Raw genomic sequence first — 20,490 nt, forward strand, 5'->3', positions numbered from 1 at the left:
ACTAGAATATTTAAAGTAGTGACCCTGTACAAAAGTTAAGAATAAGTTACAGCCATAAGAGCTGCATCACTCAGTTGCATCCAACCCACTTGATTTTGGGGTTTGTTTTTAATTTTTACTTGCCTTTGACAGCCAGTTACTGTATAAGATAGGTCTGCTCATAGCCTTTTCTTTGTCAATGTTGGGGAAGTGTTTCAGAGCAACCATGTCAATGTTCTCATCAGTCCAGCGTCTCTCCTCATCTTCCACAAGTCTGGATAAAGAAGCAAGTCAGTGAGTACAAATCCTCTGTAATGGGAGGATATCATTACACCATAAGGCAGCACTGTGACTGAAGTGTATTTCTGCTTTGTACAGATACAACTCCCAAGAGAGTCAAGCTGGAGTGAAGTGAAATATTCTCATTGGTATTCTAGCTATTTAACACGAAGCACACCTTAGTTTGATCTTCTAATGAAAGCTGGCAAGGAGCAGGGAAAACTAATTTTCAACTCTTTATGGTTTTGCCTCCCCAGCTCAAGATTATTTTACCTGTCTTGGAAGAGACGTAAGGCTTCGTGGGCCCAAATCCTGATGAGGCCTTCAACTGGTAAGGTTTCTAGTGGTCTCAATGCTTCAAATATACCTCTCACCCACCGAGTCATTTCACGAGGTGAATAGATGTAGTGTGGCTGCGTGTCTTGAGTGAATCTCTCCTAAAAATTTAAACTTAATTAGTTACTTTATCCCAGGGTTGCACTGTATTTTTTCAGAAGTCTCAGCATTGAAAGATACTACTCTGACAGCATCATTCAGCCATTTTAGCAGAACTGAAGTAATTAGTTGAGTTCTTGTACACATATTATCCATGTGAAAGGCAAACAAAGATGTTAAATGATTCAGCATAAAAGGAAGCCTTGTAACTGGAGTTTGGAGTTGCCTTTAACAAGTTACCTGAGACATTGTGTAGAATTCTACCATAGCAGCAGTGAGAGGTTCTGCATATGTGCGAAGCGATGGGATCAGCCTCAGCATTGCGCGATTAAATGTTCCATATATCTGAGTAAGTGAAGCTGGTCCAGGATAGTCCACATAAACCACAGGAACATGTCGTAAAAATCTGAAAGATTAGCATATTACACAGAACAGAAAATTACAGCCTATTCTCTTCATTATCTTTTGCCAAAATTAAATAACTGCTTGAATCAAAATCATCAGCAGTAACTGCAGTTCGTTTGATTGCTCCTTAATGACTTGGACTAAAAAGCATTCTGAAGTGTTGCAGGCAGTTCACTTAATAGCCTAACAGTGAGTCCACTGCCTGGTTGTCATGGTAAGAATTGACTAGCAGGCAGTGGAAAAGCAAGGAATACAATTTCAGCACAGCTGTTGTTAAAGAAGTGCATTAAGAACAGATTACATAATCAATGCTTCAGTTTTGACTCCTTTTGCTATACAGAATTAACGAGACACATTACCTGTGTGACAGAGGTTTTCTTCCAGGATCAGTAGGTGGATTACAAGCACCAACAAACTGAATTCTCTCCAGTTTCACCCATGTCTGGTCAGATGTACGGTAGAATCCTCCATGTTCCACCATCTGGAATGAAAAAATAAAAATAAAATCAAATCAGTGGGACGTTGTAGTTTCCTAAAAGTAACAGTTGTGATACAGTTGATTACAACAAAAAACAAACCTGTCTAATGAAGGATATGACTCTCTGTGTGCCATACTTATCCATATCTGGCAAGTTGATTTCATCACAGAACAGCACAAGCCACTTTCCTAACTGCACAGGAGCCAGCACCACTCCATTAGGGGTACGCCTGTATTCACAGTAGTGATCAAAAGTCTTCAACAGCAGTTCCGGAGTGGTAGCACTAGAAAAGTTGAGTCCAACCACCTTAAAAAGAGAATAGTGAGAAAAAAAATTAAAATACGCTAAGGCCTGAAAAAGAGTGTATCAGGAGTCTTGAAAACAGGTATGTTTGACTGCTCGCAATGGAAGTACACATACCATCCACAGTACAGGTTCATTACCATATATATACAGCCTACAGCCTCTTTGTTTCCCACTGCAGGTTCTCCATTTACCATGCAGCAATGCTTCTTGCCCAACCCCAGATTTTGAATATCACAGCCTCATGTAACTGTTACTCCACCTAAATATACTGAAGAATGAGAGCTATTCTTAAACATTTGCACAGGTTTTTAAATACTGAATGCCGGAATGCTCCTCTGTTACTGAACTAGCAAAGGAAGAAAGCAGTTTCAGGCTAAGGAACTTCAGAAATGAATTTGTTTTCTCCTCTACATGAATTTTATTTTTTGCTGTATATACACGACTAACTGAGGTGAAGCTATCACTGAATTCTGGCAGGGAAATCATTTCCGTGCTAAATCAAGACTGCTTTAATCTCTAACAAGAATAAAGACTTGCTACTACTCTGTAATTCACACACACAGGTGCACACACACACACACACACACACTGTCTTGTGTACCTCCATGTCAGGCAGAGCTCTGAGAGCACTGAAGAGGGTCATGGTCTTCCCAGAACCTGGCGGGCCACAGAGCACCAGAGGTTTGTGTTCTGCCAGCCAAGTGTACAGCAATGCTTCATGGCGAACTGTGTCTAGGGTTGGGACCACAACATCAGGAGCTGCAACTTTGTGTGTTTCAACTTCGATTTGAGGAACTTTGGATTGCCATGGCACCCATTCACCTGTAATGGACACCTACGAGCACAAAAACATGATCAGACAATTTAGAACACGAATCTAGCTCATCCTTAGTTAATTTTTTTTTAATGACAGGATGGCTTGTGGGATCAAATTTGATGAGTGAAACTGTAAAATTTAAGACAGTCTAGCAGGTTTTGTCTCCAAAATCTAAAGCCAGCTTTTAAGAAAATGAAAGAGCAACATTTCTAGCACCAGAAAGGTTTACCTCATAGTCAATTATAGGTATGTTGGGTGCAGTTGGCAGTGGCACAGTGGTGATCCTCCTAATGTATTCTCCCAGCTCGGCTCTCATTTTCAGGCGACTGTCTCCAGAAAGAGACCAGAGTATCGCATAGACCAGGTACCTCTGTAAGAAGCAGCAAGAACAGCTATTGGTTTTAGAGCAATGGAACGAAACTCAATGAATAACTCCCACCTAGGCAAACACAGCAGTCACTTAACAGCAGCCTGCATTTACCTGGATGTAACGCTCCAGCTGGTCAATCTGCATGGGGAAGTCCGGATGGTTGGCGTTGTACTGAGCCACGTTGCGGCAAGCTTGGTGCAGCATGGAGAACAGAGAGCCAAGGCAGCGCAGGCGCGTGAGGTCCATAATGTGCTCCAGCTTGAAAGCGTGCTCGAGGGCTTTGGTTACCAGGCCGTTGGATGTGAAATATGGCTGCATTATTGTTGCAGCATCTCTCTGAATCTGTTGGGGGAGACAAACACTGCTCAAAGCATTTGTTTCTCATGTGACTACCAGGCAGAAAGAGATTATTTTGTTTAAGGTTTGAAATGCTTCACATTTAAAAAAAAGAAAAAATATGTAAAGAGGAAGTCAGCTCTTCTATGATAGGCTGTCATAAATTCTATGTATGGTGTGTGTACCTGTGATACAAGCATTTTTACTACTTTATCCCATAATGTAATCTAAGTTATACCTGCAACATTGGGGATGCTGCTTCTTCTCCTTCATCTTCTTTGCCCTTTCGCCTGCGCTGAGCTTCCTCCTCACCTTCATCCAGAGGAATGCTTCTTAGTCTGGCCAGGAAGTTATTGAATATCATGTCTGTACTGAGAACATCCTCACTGAACCAGACCATACCGCACCTTGACACGGTAGCCAAAGTGGCGTATTTCAGATCCTGTACTTCAAACATGATACGCACCTGAAAAACAGAAATTTAAAACAAGAGTTTGGAATAAAAACAACCAACTATGAGCAAAACAATACAAAACCCTTCCCCTGAAAAAACATGACCTTTTAAAATACGCAAATTTGCATTGAGTCTCTGAATAATCAACATCAGAATTATACTGTCCTAAGGCAAGTTTATCATTATTGACATTTACCATAAGACTTATATAATTCACATTTTGTCTTACAGGGTCAGAGTAAGTGTAACATGAAATGTTTCCACAAAAACTCCTAACTCCAGCAAACCAAATCTGAACTCAGTATGACTTTGCTCGTGATGAGAAAGAGGCACAACACTAGTACATATTAAATTAAACCAACAAGCTTATATACAGCATAAAAACATGATGTAAAAAAAAGTAACATTACATTTGGTGGGAGGCTGAGACGTTCTCCATTTGGCAGAGTCAGAAGTTTGTTGTCATCTAAAACAGAGTTCAAGTTCTCTACCCATTCAGGGTCTACATCACCATCAAAGATAATCCACTGACGTTTTTGTAGTTCACCTCTCACATTGTCTATGATTCTGTATTAAAGGAAAGTAGAAGTAGAGAATTAAGACTCAGAAAGGTGAGATTATCCTCGGCACAAATGTAGCAGCCATTTTGCATTTGTGCTATTAAAGACTTACTTTCTCAGGACATGTGTAAACAAGCCATCTGTCCACTCCCTGGTGTTTGGATCTAAAGTACCATAGAGGTGATCTTTGCTGATTGCTTTTGGATCTATAATGTGAGCAACACCTTCCACACCCTCTAGCCGTTCAAGGGCCTTCAGAAGGACTCTCCAAGCCATGCTCTTTCCACTTCCAGAGGGACCAACCATCATCAAACCATGATTTATCTGTGTAATCTGATACAACTGAAGAACCTGCGACAGAAGAAATAATGCACCAATTAAGTCTGAACTTCAGCAGTTTATCTACACTTTTATGTATTGTTTGCTTAAGACAGAAATTAAAAAGTTTTCCACCTTTCATAATATAAAAGGAAATTTAGCCTTTATATATTTTATAAATTTCATTTCCACATTATCTGCTTTAGATTTTACCTTTTCAACCCACATGCCACCAACTTCTTCTCCATCACCGTAGGTAAGGTACATTTCCTGACACACTTTCTTGAGTTCCTCTCGCAAGGCTGTCATCTCTCCCCGGTGATACTGTACTCCAGGGAATACATCAGAAAGGAGACTGAACAGCAGTGGAATGTCTTCTGCAACCAGTTTTGGTACCATAGTTTCACATACACTTTGGATCAGAATCTGCAGAGAAAAATTTACATTTAATTAAAGATTTTTTTTGTTAAGCTCACTTTACAAAATGCGTTTGACACGGAATACTCCACTAAATACTTTACTGATTAAGTACCAGACCAGAGTAGCCTTAGTCAAAACAGCCATTGATGTGGTTTCAACTTTGGAACTACCCAGTGATTTCTTAATGATTTTTACTTTATACAAGTCTGGTTTCTTATATCTCTTCATTATGCTTTTGGCATTAATTGTTAAGATGCTGAGCAGCAGTGTCATGGATGCACCATGCCATACGAATGAGTTTTTCACTATAATTCAGGGACTTTGAAGACATGTTTAACTTGGTCCTTCTAAGCTACCAAATTACCTCTGGTAAATAACACTACTTTGCTTGCATGGCTTAATACTAAATGGTAAAGACTGTAGGGTTACTTTCTTTGTTTAGTGTGCATTCTTTATCACAGAAGTAAAGACTTGGCACACACATTACCTCTTGCTCTGGCAAGTTCTCAGCGATTTCTCCCTCATCAACAACTTCACCACGCTCTTCCTTCTCCCGCTTTATCTTCTGAATCCTCTCCCTCTTCACATTACCTGCACTAACCAGCACACTCTTCAGTGCTCTCAGGCCAAAATCATAGTGACTTTGGGAGGACAGCTGCTCATCGCAAAGCCTAAGAAGCAAAAGAGACAAAATACCATTTGACTCTCAGTATGAACCAACCTAGCAGTGTATGTCATTCTTTACTCAAAACTATTGCTTGAAATGATTGCTGCAAAATGTGTTTAGTGAGTTGCACAGAATATTATTATAGCTTTGAACAAGACTGGAGCCAAAGTTGTTACTCACTTGAAGAATGGTACTATCTTATTGGCAAGCACTTCAGCTGTACGGAAACCTTGGGAGTACAACATGACCTGGGCAATCAACTGACGGTCTGGTTTTGTCATTGCCAAGCTACGGAACAACTTCTTCAAATTGTCAGGCAGATTAGATCTGCCTGCATAGCCAGGATTCATGGTGATGAAGATAGCCATGTCAGGGCTCACTTTGACTTGTTTGTTCAGCAGCTCACAGGTAATGGGTGTTGCAGCTGAAAAGAGAGTGCATTTAGTTACACCTGAGGCAGTGATCAATCACTCTGAGAACTGAAGTCATACTTTAAACTATTTTAGTTTCCTACAGTAACAGACAGCAGGTTCTCCAGTACTGCAACTCAAATAATGTAGATTTCTACCAGCTGAAAGTTACATCGCATATTTAAGTTTTGACATGTAGTAGCTTCATCCTTGCATTATTTGTAAGAAATGTAGCTGAGCAACAAAACAGCATGAAGGATGCTAGAGAAGAATTACATACTCTTGTCATAGCTGGGGTTGGAATGCTCTCGCAAGGCTTCCTGGATGCACTGAACTTGCTGTGAAACTGCAGAGAGCATTCGCTCCTCCAGTCTGTTGAACTCATCAAAGCAGCCCCACGCGCCCACTTGGCAAAGTCCCACAAAGATACGTCCCATTGCCTGCACAGAGAGGGGAAAATTCACTCAATTGCATCAGCAAAGGGAGCAGAGAAGAGCACTTTATACAATACATCCAAGGCAGGAAGAAGCTGTGTCTATATGTAGGTTACTCTATTCGTAGTATTGTAAGAGTTATGAAAAGGTTCTGACTTTCAGCTTTAACTGCTTCACAGAACCACAGAAGACAACCATAGCTCCCTGCTACCACATACTGTAGCGCAGTGTGTTCCAAAACAAGCAAGCTGAGCTCACTGCATAATGTTTTGTTTGCCGATACCATTAACATCAGGTGCAGTTCTTGCCCTTTATCGCAAGGAGGATACAAGAATTACAAAACATTTCAGAAGAGCAAACTGTATTGCCAGAGTATGATAACCTTTCCACATAAAGAACAACCTTTAAGGTAAGATTCTGTAGAAGGCAAAATGAGGAAATATGATGGAGGTCTAGAATCTACTAGTTTCAGATGAATAGGAATCAATTATTTGCTGTCTTTTCTACTACAAGAACATAGGAATCATTAAAAAAAGACAAAAAGAAGGTGCTCTTTTATAAAGTGTGTAGTAATTGTGCACAGTGTAACAATTTGGTAAAGATGTTATAAAACCAACTGTGCAAGTGGATTTAAGGGGAGAAATGGTACATGAACAGAGTAACACATTTCTGCTGGGACATCCTGATCCTCTTACCTGTCAGAGGGAGGAAGGGAGCTGGGCCAAGGAAGGATCACTTTATCTGTGATCTAAATACTCCCTAGGCATTCCTAATCTGGTCAAAATACAGCTGTACAGAAAAAAACCAAAACCCACACATGGGCAACCTGGTAGAATCTGTGAAGTTCAGTGATTCCTTGTGCATGTTTTATATTGTTTTTTTATACATACACTTGACCAAGGTTTTCATTTGAAGACTATTTGCTGTGTTACAGTTTACAGAGGCATTTCATTTGGTTCTTAGTCTGAAGATGTCATTAATCTTCAAATATCTGGATAAATTCACTTAGTTTTGAAGAATCCTTCACATGCTGAGGTAAACTGCACAGGTATGTTGTAAAGGATAATTTGGTAACAGCACAGCTACTTTAGCTGTCTCACACTCTTATCTGTTCCTCATTAAACAGTACTATCAATGCAAACTGTATAGTTTAATCTACTTTCCTAAAGCCAGTCTTAAGCCCCTCCCTGTCCTGTACATTCTCTTCCTTTCCCTCCATTTGGTGTCACAAAACTACCTGTTCAAAAAGCCAGAACCTCTCCTCTAACAATGTTTCATCCCACTTCTACTTTAGGCATTTTTTTGTTACAGAGGTTCTGTACAGCCCACAGATACAGGCTCAGTTAAGACTTATAGATAATCATCTTGAAAATAAACACTGCTGGCTGTTTCAGAGTTCTGAAGAGATTCTTACTGCTTGTTAACAAAGATTACATTGATTTAATCAAACAGCTTACCTGGAAGTCAAATGTTTCATCACAGTTGAAAACCAACACAAAGCGGCCAAGCTGATGTCCAAGAGCTTTAACAGATTCTGTTTTACCAGTACCAGCAGGACCTATTTTTGAAAGGGGATGGACATGTTTCAGTGTTTATCATCTGAGAAGCACTGCCAACTCATGCAATCTGCCAGCACGTGGATTCTGAAGGTGTCTGCTCAAGAGTGTTCAACTGAAACCTAAAATTGTTTTCCCTTCCTCCAAAAGACCATTTTGTTCTTCAGTATCTTAGTTATAAATGCTCTGCATGTTTATGTCAACATTGTATTGTGGGGGTGTACATCCTTTCCCCAGTCTACCCCCTAAACCCCATCCCAGGTCACATTACAATCTCAGGAATGCTTGTTAGGCCTTGGCCCACATTAATGGCACCTGGCCCATTAACTCCCCTTGAGTTTATCTGTCTGCTCTCATAACATCTGTTGTCTAACGAGCTCCTGTTTTCTAATAAACAGCCTTGAGACTTTTATCTTTTCTGTCTGAACAACAGACCAAGTACAACAATATTTTTGTTATTGGACTTTTCAAGGAAAATTCCAGTAATTGCCAACTCTGATTGTGCCCACAATGGAAATTTACTGATGATTAAAGTAAATAATTTTGCAACCCTATGAAGAGTGGTCCTAAGTGAGACCCTTTGAGATCTCCTGGACTGCAGCAGGCTGTGACCAGCATCTGTCTCCCGTGGGATGACTCCTGGAGCTTGTGATCTCTCTGGTCTGCAATGAGGGACTGCCATTGAAAGCTGACAACTGAGCCTGGGCTGATACCACCCACTCCTTGGGACTCAACCTTTCATCTGTGGGAAGATGTAAAGGCATCCAGTGTATTTCTGAACTGGATTCAAGGGGAATTTTTCACAGGTATACCTTTGCACATACTTCATGTCTGTGTGCATTTTACGTGTTGCCAATTTAGGTCTGTAATTAAGCTAAACTTTTTGTCAAGTTACTGATGTGCTTATAGAAAGTCCTACAGAGTAATTTTGTTTTAAAACAACCAATTGGTTAAGTACTGCTATTATTGTATTGATTAGGTAGTTAAGTGTTGCTAAATCCTTTAGACCTAAACTTGATCCAGTCTGAAGCTAAGTTTGGCAAGAAAATCCACTCTGAACCTTGTGACCCAAGGGCAGAGTCTCCCTCACCCCTTTGCATCCCCTACTGTTATCCCTGCTTATCCTTCTTTGTGTCCCCAGTCTCCACATAAATCATTTTAGATTGCTTTTATCAGATTTTTCCTTGTATACTTTATCTATATAGTAAGTAAGAGAATGAACCTTGCCATAGAATTTGCTGTGCTTTTACAAATTCATATTAAACCTACCTTTGCTAATACCTCACTGGTGATTCTTTAGGTGACCTAAGCCACTCATTCTCATATGTATTAGAGAAAATAAGAATTTTATACACTTGTCTGACAAACGTACCAAATGGTGATCCTCCAAGTCTTGCCTCCAAGGCTTGTGTCATTGTCAGGTAGCAGCGGTCAGTGAGAGGCGTCTGTACCAGCTTATCCTGGACCCCAAGGTACTCAAAACCATAGTTGAATTTGGCATTTGCCATCTGAATGGAAAGCTGTTGCAACACATCTGTCTGCTTTGGGTCAAAGTAGAACCTCATTTGGCTGAGCCACTCGAAGGACTTGGAGTTGTCGATCTTGCTTTTGATCAGCGATCTTGTAACATCCCTCTGGTGCACCAACTCGGTGATCTGCAGAATGAAGTAACTCCTCAAGACCACAGCAATGCAAGCCAATAAAGACAGGCTAATAAAGACAGGAATCCTACAGCTTCTCAGGTTAGCACAGTGAATTGCCATCACTTAGAAATCATGACCTAAAACCAGCCTCTGACTTAACATCTGCTGCTACAAAGCCAAAACTAACAATGTTGCCTCCTGCTGATAAGGACTTTCCTAGTTTTCAGTAAACCTCTGGTTCAGTTAGCCTGTTAATCCATTACACTACTGAACTCAGCATTTTACTTGCCAGAAACCAGCAACTACCCTCAAGCAATAACCCAGGATGATTTTAACTTTCCTTCCGCTCCCAATCCCCATCTAAAACCAAAAGCATATTATAATTACAATAACAAGAGGCTTAATGATGTATTTCACATTTGAATGAAAAAATTAGTAACTTCCATACCTGGAAGATCCAATTTGAAAAACAAGTCACTAAGCTAGTCTATAATATGCTACCATGCATTAAGCTGACCAGAGTGAAAAACTACCACCACCTACATTAAGGATCAGGCTGAAATGTAATTGCTTAAATCACACAAAACCTTCTCCTAGAGGAACAGTAAGTCTTAGACTGATCATTTTTTTCATTAAAATTTAAAAATGATCACCTGTAAACCCCAAAGAGGAAAGGAGGTTTTTACTTACCAAGTGCTCCAGTTTTCTTCTGCGAAGGGGTGGCTGCTCCATCAGCACAGAGTCTGCCAGGACATTGAGTGTGACCTCAACATTGGCTAGCACAGACTGGAGAGGACTGTTGTCTCCACCTCCACCATTGAGGGCTGTCTCCACATTCTCAGACCATGCAATCTGGGCTGACAGCACAACAAGCTGAGCCTGTATAACAAAACCCCTCATCAGATAGCTTTCCTTGCTGAAGTAACCAAGTTGCAGTATACTTAAGTGTTCCACATTAATACCTGGTATTTGTCAATCCAAGAGATGTAGACTGCTGGATCAATTGAAGTTGCTTTTCCAAAGATTTCTACTTCAGTAACAGACTCTGCAAGCAATTTAGCAAGGGTCACTCTCATTTCTTTTTCAACAAGAGTGAGCCACTCATTGATCTTCGGATGTTCTGTGATAGAGACAGGTGTTTTGAACAGCACCTGCAAGAATTAAAGGTTTAAGTCAGCCCACGTTCACTTATTTTCAGAATTTTATTCAGAAAGAAATATTGCTGCCATACCTCCTCTCCTTCACGTGAGGATATTCCAAGAACCACAGAATTGTCTTCATTGAGAATAATGCTAGAAACGCCGGCAAACATTTTCTTGAAGTGTTTCTGCAACTTTGCAACATTTTTGCTGTTTCCAATGATTTCAAGCAAGTCTTCATCACCAACAAAGTAGAACCTATTAATCACATAAAATTAGATCTATATCAGAACTCTATCACTTTTAATTTCTGATTTATGCTTCATCCATGGCCACTACATGCAAGTAATTGACTACCATTTCCCCAACACTGCAAGTGCATAAGCCATAAATCTGCTAGCAGTTATACCTCAGTGCTATCATTAAGTTCATGTGGTCTGTACCACACAGAAGTGTATACATGCTACATACTGTGGATCATTTTCTTTACTTATCCATCTCTGCAATATCCACAGTAGAATCTGGGATTGAATTGTCTATCAGGCAGGGAGAACTCCCACTCAGTACCTCCCTCACCCATATTCTCTCATGCTAAGTGACAAACTAGTTGAGGACTACAGGTAAGTCAAAATCAATGACCTAAATACTGGACTGTGACAATTTAGACACTGTCCTTCAAACAAATGTCAGAAGAACCTCTTAAGTTCACAGAAATCCGCTGCAATGGTTCCTTAAGCAATACTGAATCCTGTAACCAGCCACAGATGAGCAAGTAAGGGAAGTTTCAGTCCCATTTCCTGGGAAGCAGTTTTAACTGAACTCTGTATATAGACAATACAGATTTAAATGGTCTTAACATGTCATACAAATGCAACACAGAAGAACTGGCAAAGGCTTTACAGAGCAGTACACCAGTTCCTGCACAGAAACATCAGATTACTTCAACAGTCCACTTCTTACCGAGGGAAAGAGGACCTCTCCCTTTCCAAGTATTCTCCCAGTGCTTTCTGGATCTTCCCAAGTAAGTCTGCCAGTCTCTCTAATGATCTCTGCACACCTTGAATGTTAAGAACATCCATCACAAGTGGAGATTTGGACACCTTTTTCATGAGTGCCAAAAATTCAGTGCTGATGCTGCAAGTAAAATAACACAATACATTAGTGTAAACTCACTAAACACAGGCTTGGCAGAACACCAAAGTTATTTGCCTCTAAATGATCACTCAACCTGTAGTGGTTGCAGTGACTCTACGGAAAACAAGCCTAAATTCCCAAAAAGCCTTTTCATCTACCTCAAGCCCACAACAACAAAATCTAACTTCTCTGCAATGTTTAATCTACCATTTCCAAAGCAGAAGGTCTGCTTTGCTTCATTTTCTGAAGAGATGCATAGATCTGATCCTTTGATCTGACTGGAAGTGTGTGGAATAAGTAAATACAATCAGACCAACTAAAAGCAGAGGAACTAAATAATGTTTACAGGGTGTGATTAAAGGGTGCAGCAACAGAAATCATTCTGTTTGTTGCAGCCACAATGCCATAAAAATCCTTGAAGTAGCTGACATGAAGTAGCAAGGAAAACCACCTGAGTCCCAACCATCTTCTAGAAATTGTACATCAGTCTGTTTACTATAAACCTTTTCCTGTCATAGCTGCTTTGTTTGATGAACCTAAATCTACAGCAGCTGTAATCCAACTGGAGCAATACTAAGAATGCAGTCAGTATTTCAACTCGGAGAGTGCTACAGAGAGTGGTGAAGTTTCAGGCCTGCCCACAAGGTGCTCCAAGGGAGGGAAGAACAAAACAGTTAAAAAGTTACCTCTGGAACCGCTGGGTCTCCACAGGCAGCAAGTGCTTGATGTCTGCACTGCCAGTAAAGATACCCTCCAGGTAGACCCATCGCCTTTGGACATCTATCCACACATCAAAGAGTGCCATGATACGGTTCAGCTTATCTTCCCAGCTAAGGGCATCTTCCTCAAACACCTGAAGTTTAAACACTGCATTAATATTCATTTTAATATTATCAAGTGTTTAACTACTAATAATTATTAGAGGAAACAGTTTTTGAAGAGTTACAAAGTATGCATATACATTTCACAGTCTGTCAACTTTAAAGAGTGAATATAGTCCCTGCAAATAAAAACAGAAACTAAATAAAAGATGAAGACAGAAATAAACAAAAATTCTTTAGCTTTGTTCTCCATTTTACCTTGTAGTATGGTGACAGCTTCATAGCAGACACACTGTTAATGTGCTCCTTGACTTTGTTGAAAAGGTCATCCCACCCACGAATCAAACGACACTTGTTCTGGTAATTGACCAAGTCCAGTTCATAAGTGTTCCACACTTCTCTTATCTGAAGAAAAAGATGTTTAAGATATGACATCAATCATTTCTGCACCAACATAGTCACAAAATAGAAATGTATTACAGTAATCAGGTTTTATTTTTTTACCCAAAGATTCTGGGTTTACACTCAAGCCTCTGTTAAAAATATTGAGACTATGATGCAGTTCAAGGTGGGGTCTTTGCAGACCTATCAAGAACTGCTTTTCCCAAATAAATCAAGTTTCATCATAGGAAGTTTACATAGCTTTAAAACTGATCCCCAAAACAGAGCAAATCAAGTCTTGGCACTTATTCAACAGCTTAGAGTGACAAGTTTACTATACAAGTAGCCACCTAACATCAACCCTCTGGTTTGCTATTACACACACACATACAAGAGCTGATACTAGCCTGTTTCAAGAACTCTTCCAAAGCCATCTCTCCCTGAGCCACCAGCAGAACATCTTTGACAATTGCTTCATTTCTCTGCAAATCAACATCCCAGATCTGGCCCAGGGTCAATTCTGAGACAACCCAGTTAACGTGAAGCCTTTTCATGAGTTGTTTCCAGTGTCGGTCTTTAAGTGCCTCAGATTTCAGTTCGATAACTAACATGTTTATCTACAGAAGACAAGAAAGCAAGTTACACCTTTGAATTTGAATATAAAATACATGCATTTTAGAGATGAGTGTAACTTACCTTCATGTAGCCCTTCAGAAGTCTCTGAACGTACTCATAGGAGGCATATTGCCGCAAGCGGGCAGGGAAGTTCTTCAGTTGGTTCAGCAGACCATCCAAGTTTTGTCGAAGCTGTCAGTAACATAAAAGGAATGAAATCCTTCTCTGGAAGTCCTGTGCATATAACCATACATGCTGCCTATATATTTGTTACAGAAAACTCTCTCTAATGAGAGACACTAGAGATGGCTCTTTTAAGTCTCATCCGTATTTGCCTAAGATGTGGTTACTCCACAGCTGAGAATGCAATTTTATTGGTGTGATTAGGATTTATGATGTAGTCTTGTCACAGGCAGTTAGTTTATAGATTAGTGTTCTTTCCGCTCTTTACCTCCTGAGCACTGAACTAAAACTGATGCTGTTCACCCAACTGTATAATGAAGTTTCCCTAATGAGGTCCAACAGCCTATTTAAAAACAGCAGTTTCTTCTCTGTAGATACAGCTCAATCTCAAAACTATGGAAAGTGCAGAAATCCCCTGTAAGATTAATTACAGGGGATTTACAAGTTATGACAATCCTGTGGATATTTTTTAGCTTAGCTTCAGCATAAACATGCTAACAAGATACTGAAAAAGGTACCTAAACACTAAAAATGATCCAGACTGAAAGTGAGCATGTCTGCCTCAAGAGGTCTAATTTCTAATTGGTATATACTTGTGGCAGAAGTGAAGTACCTTGCGAGGCTGTACTGAGACCCATGGTTGCTCTTTCATTTGATCAATCTGTTCCCAGACCTTAGAGAGTTCAGACCAGACACCTTTGAGATCCTGCAGCTCTTCAAGGGCTACCTGTAGTAAACAATGTATCAAACATCAGCAATTATTACTAATTTCTTCAAAGTCACTAGCATGGGTGAATTAACTGCAACAGCAAGATGAGATTTTTGCATTTCAGGTCACAATAGTTTCAGAAGAAGACAGTGAAGGAAAGAATAAGACAGACAAGGAAGAGATCACAGACAATCTCTGAAGGTTAGAACTGAGTGGAGATTGTGCCCTGATATTAGTACAGCACACACTACAAGTCACTCTCCTGAGGGAGAAATTAATAGAACTGAAACATTTTTATCCAAAACTGATGAGGTGTGTGAGCAGGTTGTACCTGGACACGTTCTTCACTGCCACTGAGCAGTCCTGTATCTGTCAGCTCCAGAGCTTCCTTGGCCTTTGCACACTTCTCACGATCATCCTTCAGCCTGCCGAATTTTCCTTCGTAAATGGTGAGAGCTTGAAGAGCCTCTTCCGGACGCAGATTTCCCTAAAGTTTGCATGGGATACATTAATCCAATAATCCTACAATTAAGTCGAAGGCAAGTTAAAAGAGAGGACTAAATACTAAATGCTGGTTTGTCTCATTATTTCTCCTGCTTGCTGACAATAAAGCAATATACTAGTACCCAGTAAGTCTCAATTAATTTTTACATGCAGTTTTTGGCTTTATTAAAAAGCACTTAAGAAAAAAGGCAAAAAGCAGCTTGCTTTGCTGAATCCTCCTACATGCATACCTCTGACATATACTTGTTTCAGACAAAGCTCTGTTAGTCACTGAAGTAATTTACTTTTCTGCACCTAACAGAGGCCTATGCTTTAAGGGTAAATTTCCCTCTGCAACTATTGTGAAAAATCAATACACTGACATGTTATTACAGAGCCCTTAAAAACACTTCAACTATCACCTAAAATGAAGACCTGAAAACAAGAGCATAAAAATGAACTCCCCACTTCTTACTGAATGCAGAAAGTCTACCTGATTTACTGACTATTAATCATCACTACTTACTGTTACAGGCTTTGTTTTCTCCCAGTCTGTCAGCAAGTCAGTTGTTCGGCTCTCCACTGCACGATCCTCCTGAACGATTTTCATCTGCAAATTTGCTACTTGTTGTTGAATGGCAGAATCCTTCCTACGCATAATGTCATTGAAGGCACCCCATTCTCCTTCTATGTTGTCAATGTACAGCCAAGAGGAAGGAAACTGGAACCTCTGTTTCTCAAGCAAGCGCTGACCATTGCGATAAAGCTACAAGAATCAGTGGTTTTAAGTTAAAAAGATGAAACTTAAGCTGCAAGGTTAAATAAACTTTAATATACTTTAATAAATGCTCACTATAGAGCTCACAGGATTTTTCAGAATATGAAGTTCAAGTCTGTTTTTAAGAGAGCCTGAGTACCATGAAGCTGCATCTTCAGAGCTAAGCCTGACATTTCCAAAAGTCAGAATCATTAGCAAAAGACAACAAACGTACCTCAACTTGCTTTTCAAACTGTTTGATTTTACGTTTCAAGGACTGCACATAAGTGATGAATGTCACAGCATCTGAGGTGCTAGCAGTGTCCACGGAGTGCTGCTCCAGCTCTTGACGGGACTGTTAAAGGCACAAATCAGTGTTTTAGCATTCTAAAACCATTGATCTGAAAGTGAAAAATGGGAATTAGGACTTTTCTTACCTTAGAAATTTGTGAATGAAACTCTGTCATATTCTGACCAAGCATCTGGCCAAATTTGCTGAGCACTTCCTTGTGCCAGGAGTCATACTTCAAGTTCACCTTTGATTGTACCTGCAAGTGAATATTGTTACATATTAGTTATTTGTCACCCTTGTTATTTTCTGTAATACACCTATTTTGAATTGTAATGCCTTTCTCACAAACAATGATTACAATTTCTTACCTTGCCATAGTCTATGACAACAGGTCCAAATTCCTTTCTGGTTTCTGCATTGTCAAACGTTCCTCTTGCCTTCCTTATCTGAACTAAAAGGGCCTGCCACTTATTCAGGTCTTCTCCAAGACGGTTATATATGTTTTCAGCCTGCATATCCCACAGACACTGGTACTGCAGCCAAACCTAACAGAGATATTTCACGGTGTTCAGAACTTCTCCAGTATATTCCAAAAGATGTGTTTCCCTCAAACCCCCAAGAAAAGTGAAAGTCCACATTCATTTTAGCTGTACCACTATATCCTGTCAGCCTCCTACCTTGACATACTGCTCCACTTCAGTCACAATTCCCATGACAGCTGAGTATGACTCCTCCAGAGCTGCAGGGCCATCAGGCATCCTTGTCAATGCATTACGATAGAATTTCTCCTCCTCAGACAGCTCATAATGCACTCCAACCTAAGAATCACAAGTTATACTTGTGATATACACGAATTTCCAGAGCACTCAGGTTTGGTTTTAGAGCAACACATTAACACATTAAGGAAAATTAATTACTAAGTGAAAACAATTGCTCAGACTTAGCTACACCTTCATTACACTTACCTGGTATCTCTGACTTTGAATTCTTGGCAGGGACAGGACTACCATCTTCCAAGAAAACATTTCTTGGTAAAGTTTGTACCTACAGTCTTCAATTGGTGGATTCAAGTATATCACCTGGTTGGTTATTCTTAGCTCATGTACAATGTTCTGCAGAAACAGGAAAAACACCCAGTTTTACTGGCAGATACTGCTACATATAGGCAACAGTTTTGGACATCAAGCACTTTTGAAAAATCAACTTGCACTTAAATGTGAAGAGGAAAATACTTCTCTAAAAACAGATGAAGAAGAAATATTTATCTCCCATAAAAGCCTCAGAAATAACTTCTGCATTATTTAATTGACAATACGAAAAAAACCCAAACAAACAACCTACAAAATCCAATGCAAAAATAAAACCCCACAGGAAAACTTACTTTGATCTTGGGTTCACCACCAGGCTTATGGCTGACTTGAGGAGCATCTGTATCCATGTCAACCTCTGCTTTGTCATCTGCTTGTCCCAGAAGAACCTGGGTCCAGGCCCTCAGTCCAGCTTGCAAACGAACACCCAGGATTCTTTCAATCTAAAGAAAATGAGGCACAGTGGAGGAAAAACCTGCATATTCACTGCATGAAGATTCCCACTATCAATATATTCTGACACCAGGCACACTACTAGCACCTCAAAGAACCAAGTGCTCATTTAATAAGCTACTCTAGCACCAGAAAGGGCTTACAAGAGAGCTGGAGAGGGACTATTTACTAGGGCTTGTAGCAATAAGACAGGGAATAATGATTTTAAATTGAAAGAGAGGAAGTTCAGATTAGGTATTAGGAAGAAATTCTCCACTGTGAGGGTGGTGGGGCACTGGAACAGGTTGCCCAGAGAAGTTCTGGATGTCCCATCCCTAGAAGTGTTCAAGGCCAAGCTGGATGGGGCTTTGAGCTACTGAAGCAGTGGCATCACTGCCCATGGCACGGGGGCTGTAACCAACCCAAACCATGCTATGATTAAAGAGGTTTAGGACTTTTGTTAAATTTTCACTGAATATAATTCAAAGCTTCTCCTGATCCTCATGGACTTTAATGAAATTAAACAATTTTAACTGCACTGAAGTTTGCCTAGTCACCAATAACCTGATTAACAGGCAGAACCAAACAATCTGATGGCAACAAGTCTTTGCTACCAGGATAGCAAATTTCTACTATCCTTCATCAACATTGCTCCCCAGCACCTTCTAGGCAGTCAAGCTGTATCAAACTTTTTTTCTTCAAAAGACAAAACTCCCTTAGAATTAACTGACCCCAAAAGTCAACAGCAGAAAAAAAAAACAACAAAAAAACCCCAACTCCACATGTCTTGCATCTTCTGCATACCAAAAATGCATTGTAATTTTCAGGGAATGCTAATTTTCCCTCAGGTAACTATAAGGAGAATAATCGAAATACATTTTGCACTTGAATAAAATGTTTCCTCTAAATATGTCAAACCTACCTCCATATCCAATTTATTGACCCAGATTGGCAGATTTGAGTATGAATGAAGATTTAAGTCATCCACAGCTTTCTGAACTCTGTTCAAGATTTCGGAGAAAGTTTTGTGATCATACATGCATGTTTCCAATGATCTCACTTCCAGGTCTATCTTCTCTTCAATAATGAGCAGATCATCCACCTAAGATAGTTTAGGAAAAATGGGATGTTGAGTTTGACAGGTTAGATCAAGGAAACAATAATTATTCAGTAATGATTAATCTTGTATCTTTATTTGGATGCAGCAATCAATCAATTTTAGCAATATCAAATAAAAACAATTCAGCTAAAATCAATTTTAGCAGTACTAAAAGATCCATTCAGTTGGCCAATTTGTGCTGACTCAATCAGCTACTTAAACCAAGTGCTGCAGAACTGGTTCTCAGCTATCCAACTCCACTTTTGCATAACCACACGTTACTGAAGTATAAATGTAAAAATTTTGCAGAATTTGAAAGACAAGACAAACCTTTTCCTGGAAACTGAAGACAGTCTCGGCCAAGCGCTGTACATACGGATCAAGTTTGTATGATTCCCACACCAGGGCAATTCCCTCTGCAATCAAAGCCTGCACTTCTTTCTTCAAGCCAGCGACCAGCAGTGAGATAGTATTACGCTCTTCTACTTTCTCACATGTTCGCTCGTATGTGCGCACACTTTCGATGAGAGAAATAGCAAATGGATAGAGCTGGTTTGCTTGGTGAGCTTTGTTGACAATTGCCAGTGGCACACGGAAACCAAGCCACTTCAGGTTTCGGACTTCTTTTGAAAGTGTAATTATTTCTGGGAGAAAGTTGACTTTCAGTTTGAGGACATTTCCAGTTCGACCTCGAACACGAGTGCTCTCGATGGTGAATATGCGACCAGACACACCAAGGTTGCGTTGCTGAACTTTTCTTGCCCAGTCATCGAAGATCTCCTGAGTGTTGAGCTTCATGCGGAAGCTATCTCCATCCTGCTTTAGCTTCTGACCTTCTACATGGTTCTCCCAGCCTTTGCCAAGGACGTCCTCCACACGCTTCATGTAAGCAGTGAGCTGCCTGTCAATCTGCTTTGCCCAAATTATAGACCCAGACACAGGAGGCAAGTCACGAACATGACTCATTTTACAAGCTTGACTCTGTGGGTATTGTACTTTAAATTTGTCGTGAAGAGACTCAATATCATCCTTCACACGCTGGATCAATTGTGTTTGGTACTCACGAATGGCACCACGAATGTGAGGTCTGACAAACAAGGCGTTGAACCGGGAGAAGATCCTGAACATTTCATTGGCGTTCTTTGCCGTACCGAGCTGGTCTCTCAAACGGGCTGTTATTCTTGTTTCAACTCTATCAATTCTTTCATCATAGCGCTTCATTGCTGCCTCCCAGGCTTCTGTACCTTCTTTGGAAACATCTAATCCATCTACTTCCTTAACATTCTCATAAGCAAGATTGACTTCTTCAATTGCATTAGCATCTGCAGCATCAAAAAGGACTTCGGCTACTTTCATATCCTGTGGTTCAGGTACCTCTCCTTGATTTTGCTGGGCAACAGCAGTTACCTACATTAGAATCACAGTTTAGTGAGTTGGATACTTCAAAACATCCCCTAGAAGTAGTAAAATGCAGTTAGTCCTAAAAAAT

The 20,490-nt window shown here is 40.1% G+C and overlaps 1 protein-coding gene across 1 annotated transcript in view; it reads right to left on the reverse strand.

Annotated features, from left to right (window-relative positions):
• Window positions 1-20,490, reverse strand: part of DYNC1H1 (dynein cytoplasmic 1 heavy chain 1) — a 43,565-nt gene that overhangs the window by 16,689 nt on the left and 6,386 nt on the right. The window contains exons 8-43 of the mRNA XM_085061353.1: window positions 19,332-20,408; window positions 18,825-19,004; window positions 17,764-17,913; window positions 17,348-17,494; window positions 17,060-17,200; window positions 16,751-16,927; window positions 16,528-16,638; window positions 16,326-16,445; window positions 15,860-16,099; window positions 15,182-15,337; window positions 14,755-14,868; window positions 14,040-14,150; window positions 13,751-13,960; window positions 13,221-13,367; window positions 12,828-12,994; window positions 11,968-12,141; window positions 11,100-11,265; window positions 10,831-11,019; window positions 10,559-10,747; window positions 9,598-9,880; window positions 8,127-8,227; window positions 6,516-6,675; window positions 6,006-6,249; window positions 5,646-5,829; window positions 4,952-5,164; window positions 4,533-4,771; window positions 4,271-4,427; window positions 3,645-3,872; window positions 3,182-3,412; window positions 2,930-3,070; window positions 2,485-2,718; window positions 1,677-1,883; window positions 1,458-1,579; window positions 934-1,099; window positions 532-695; window positions 124-253 (exon numbers count right to left, since the gene is read on the reverse strand). Of these exons, the coding sequence (XP_084917479.1) occupies window positions 124-253; window positions 532-695; window positions 934-1,099; window positions 1,458-1,579; window positions 1,677-1,883; window positions 2,485-2,718; window positions 2,930-3,070; window positions 3,182-3,412; window positions 3,645-3,872; window positions 4,271-4,427; window positions 4,533-4,771; window positions 4,952-5,164; window positions 5,646-5,829; window positions 6,006-6,249; window positions 6,516-6,675; window positions 8,127-8,227; window positions 9,598-9,880; window positions 10,559-10,747; window positions 10,831-11,019; window positions 11,100-11,265; window positions 11,968-12,141; window positions 12,828-12,994; window positions 13,221-13,367; window positions 13,751-13,960; window positions 14,040-14,150; window positions 14,755-14,868; window positions 15,182-15,337; window positions 15,860-16,099; window positions 16,326-16,445; window positions 16,528-16,638; window positions 16,751-16,927; window positions 17,060-17,200; window positions 17,348-17,494; window positions 17,764-17,913; window positions 18,825-19,004; window positions 19,332-20,408 (7,170 nt within the window). The remainder of the gene's footprint in view (window positions 1-123; window positions 254-531; window positions 696-933; window positions 1,100-1,457; window positions 1,580-1,676; window positions 1,884-2,484; window positions 2,719-2,929; window positions 3,071-3,181; window positions 3,413-3,644; window positions 3,873-4,270; window positions 4,428-4,532; window positions 4,772-4,951; window positions 5,165-5,645; window positions 5,830-6,005; window positions 6,250-6,515; window positions 6,676-8,126; window positions 8,228-9,597; window positions 9,881-10,558; window positions 10,748-10,830; window positions 11,020-11,099; window positions 11,266-11,967; window positions 12,142-12,827; window positions 12,995-13,220; window positions 13,368-13,750; window positions 13,961-14,039; window positions 14,151-14,754; window positions 14,869-15,181; window positions 15,338-15,859; window positions 16,100-16,325; window positions 16,446-16,527; window positions 16,639-16,750; window positions 16,928-17,059; window positions 17,201-17,347; window positions 17,495-17,763; window positions 17,914-18,824; window positions 19,005-19,331; window positions 20,409-20,490) is intronic.

Source organism: Lichenostomus cassidix, chromosome 5 (genome assembly GCF_008360975.1).
Source record: "Lichenostomus cassidix isolate B80296 chromosome 5, HeHo_3.0, whole genome shotgun sequence".
In the NCBI taxonomy this organism is placed as follows: domain Eukaryota; kingdom Metazoa; phylum Chordata; class Aves; order Passeriformes; family Meliphagidae; genus Lichenostomus; species Lichenostomus cassidix.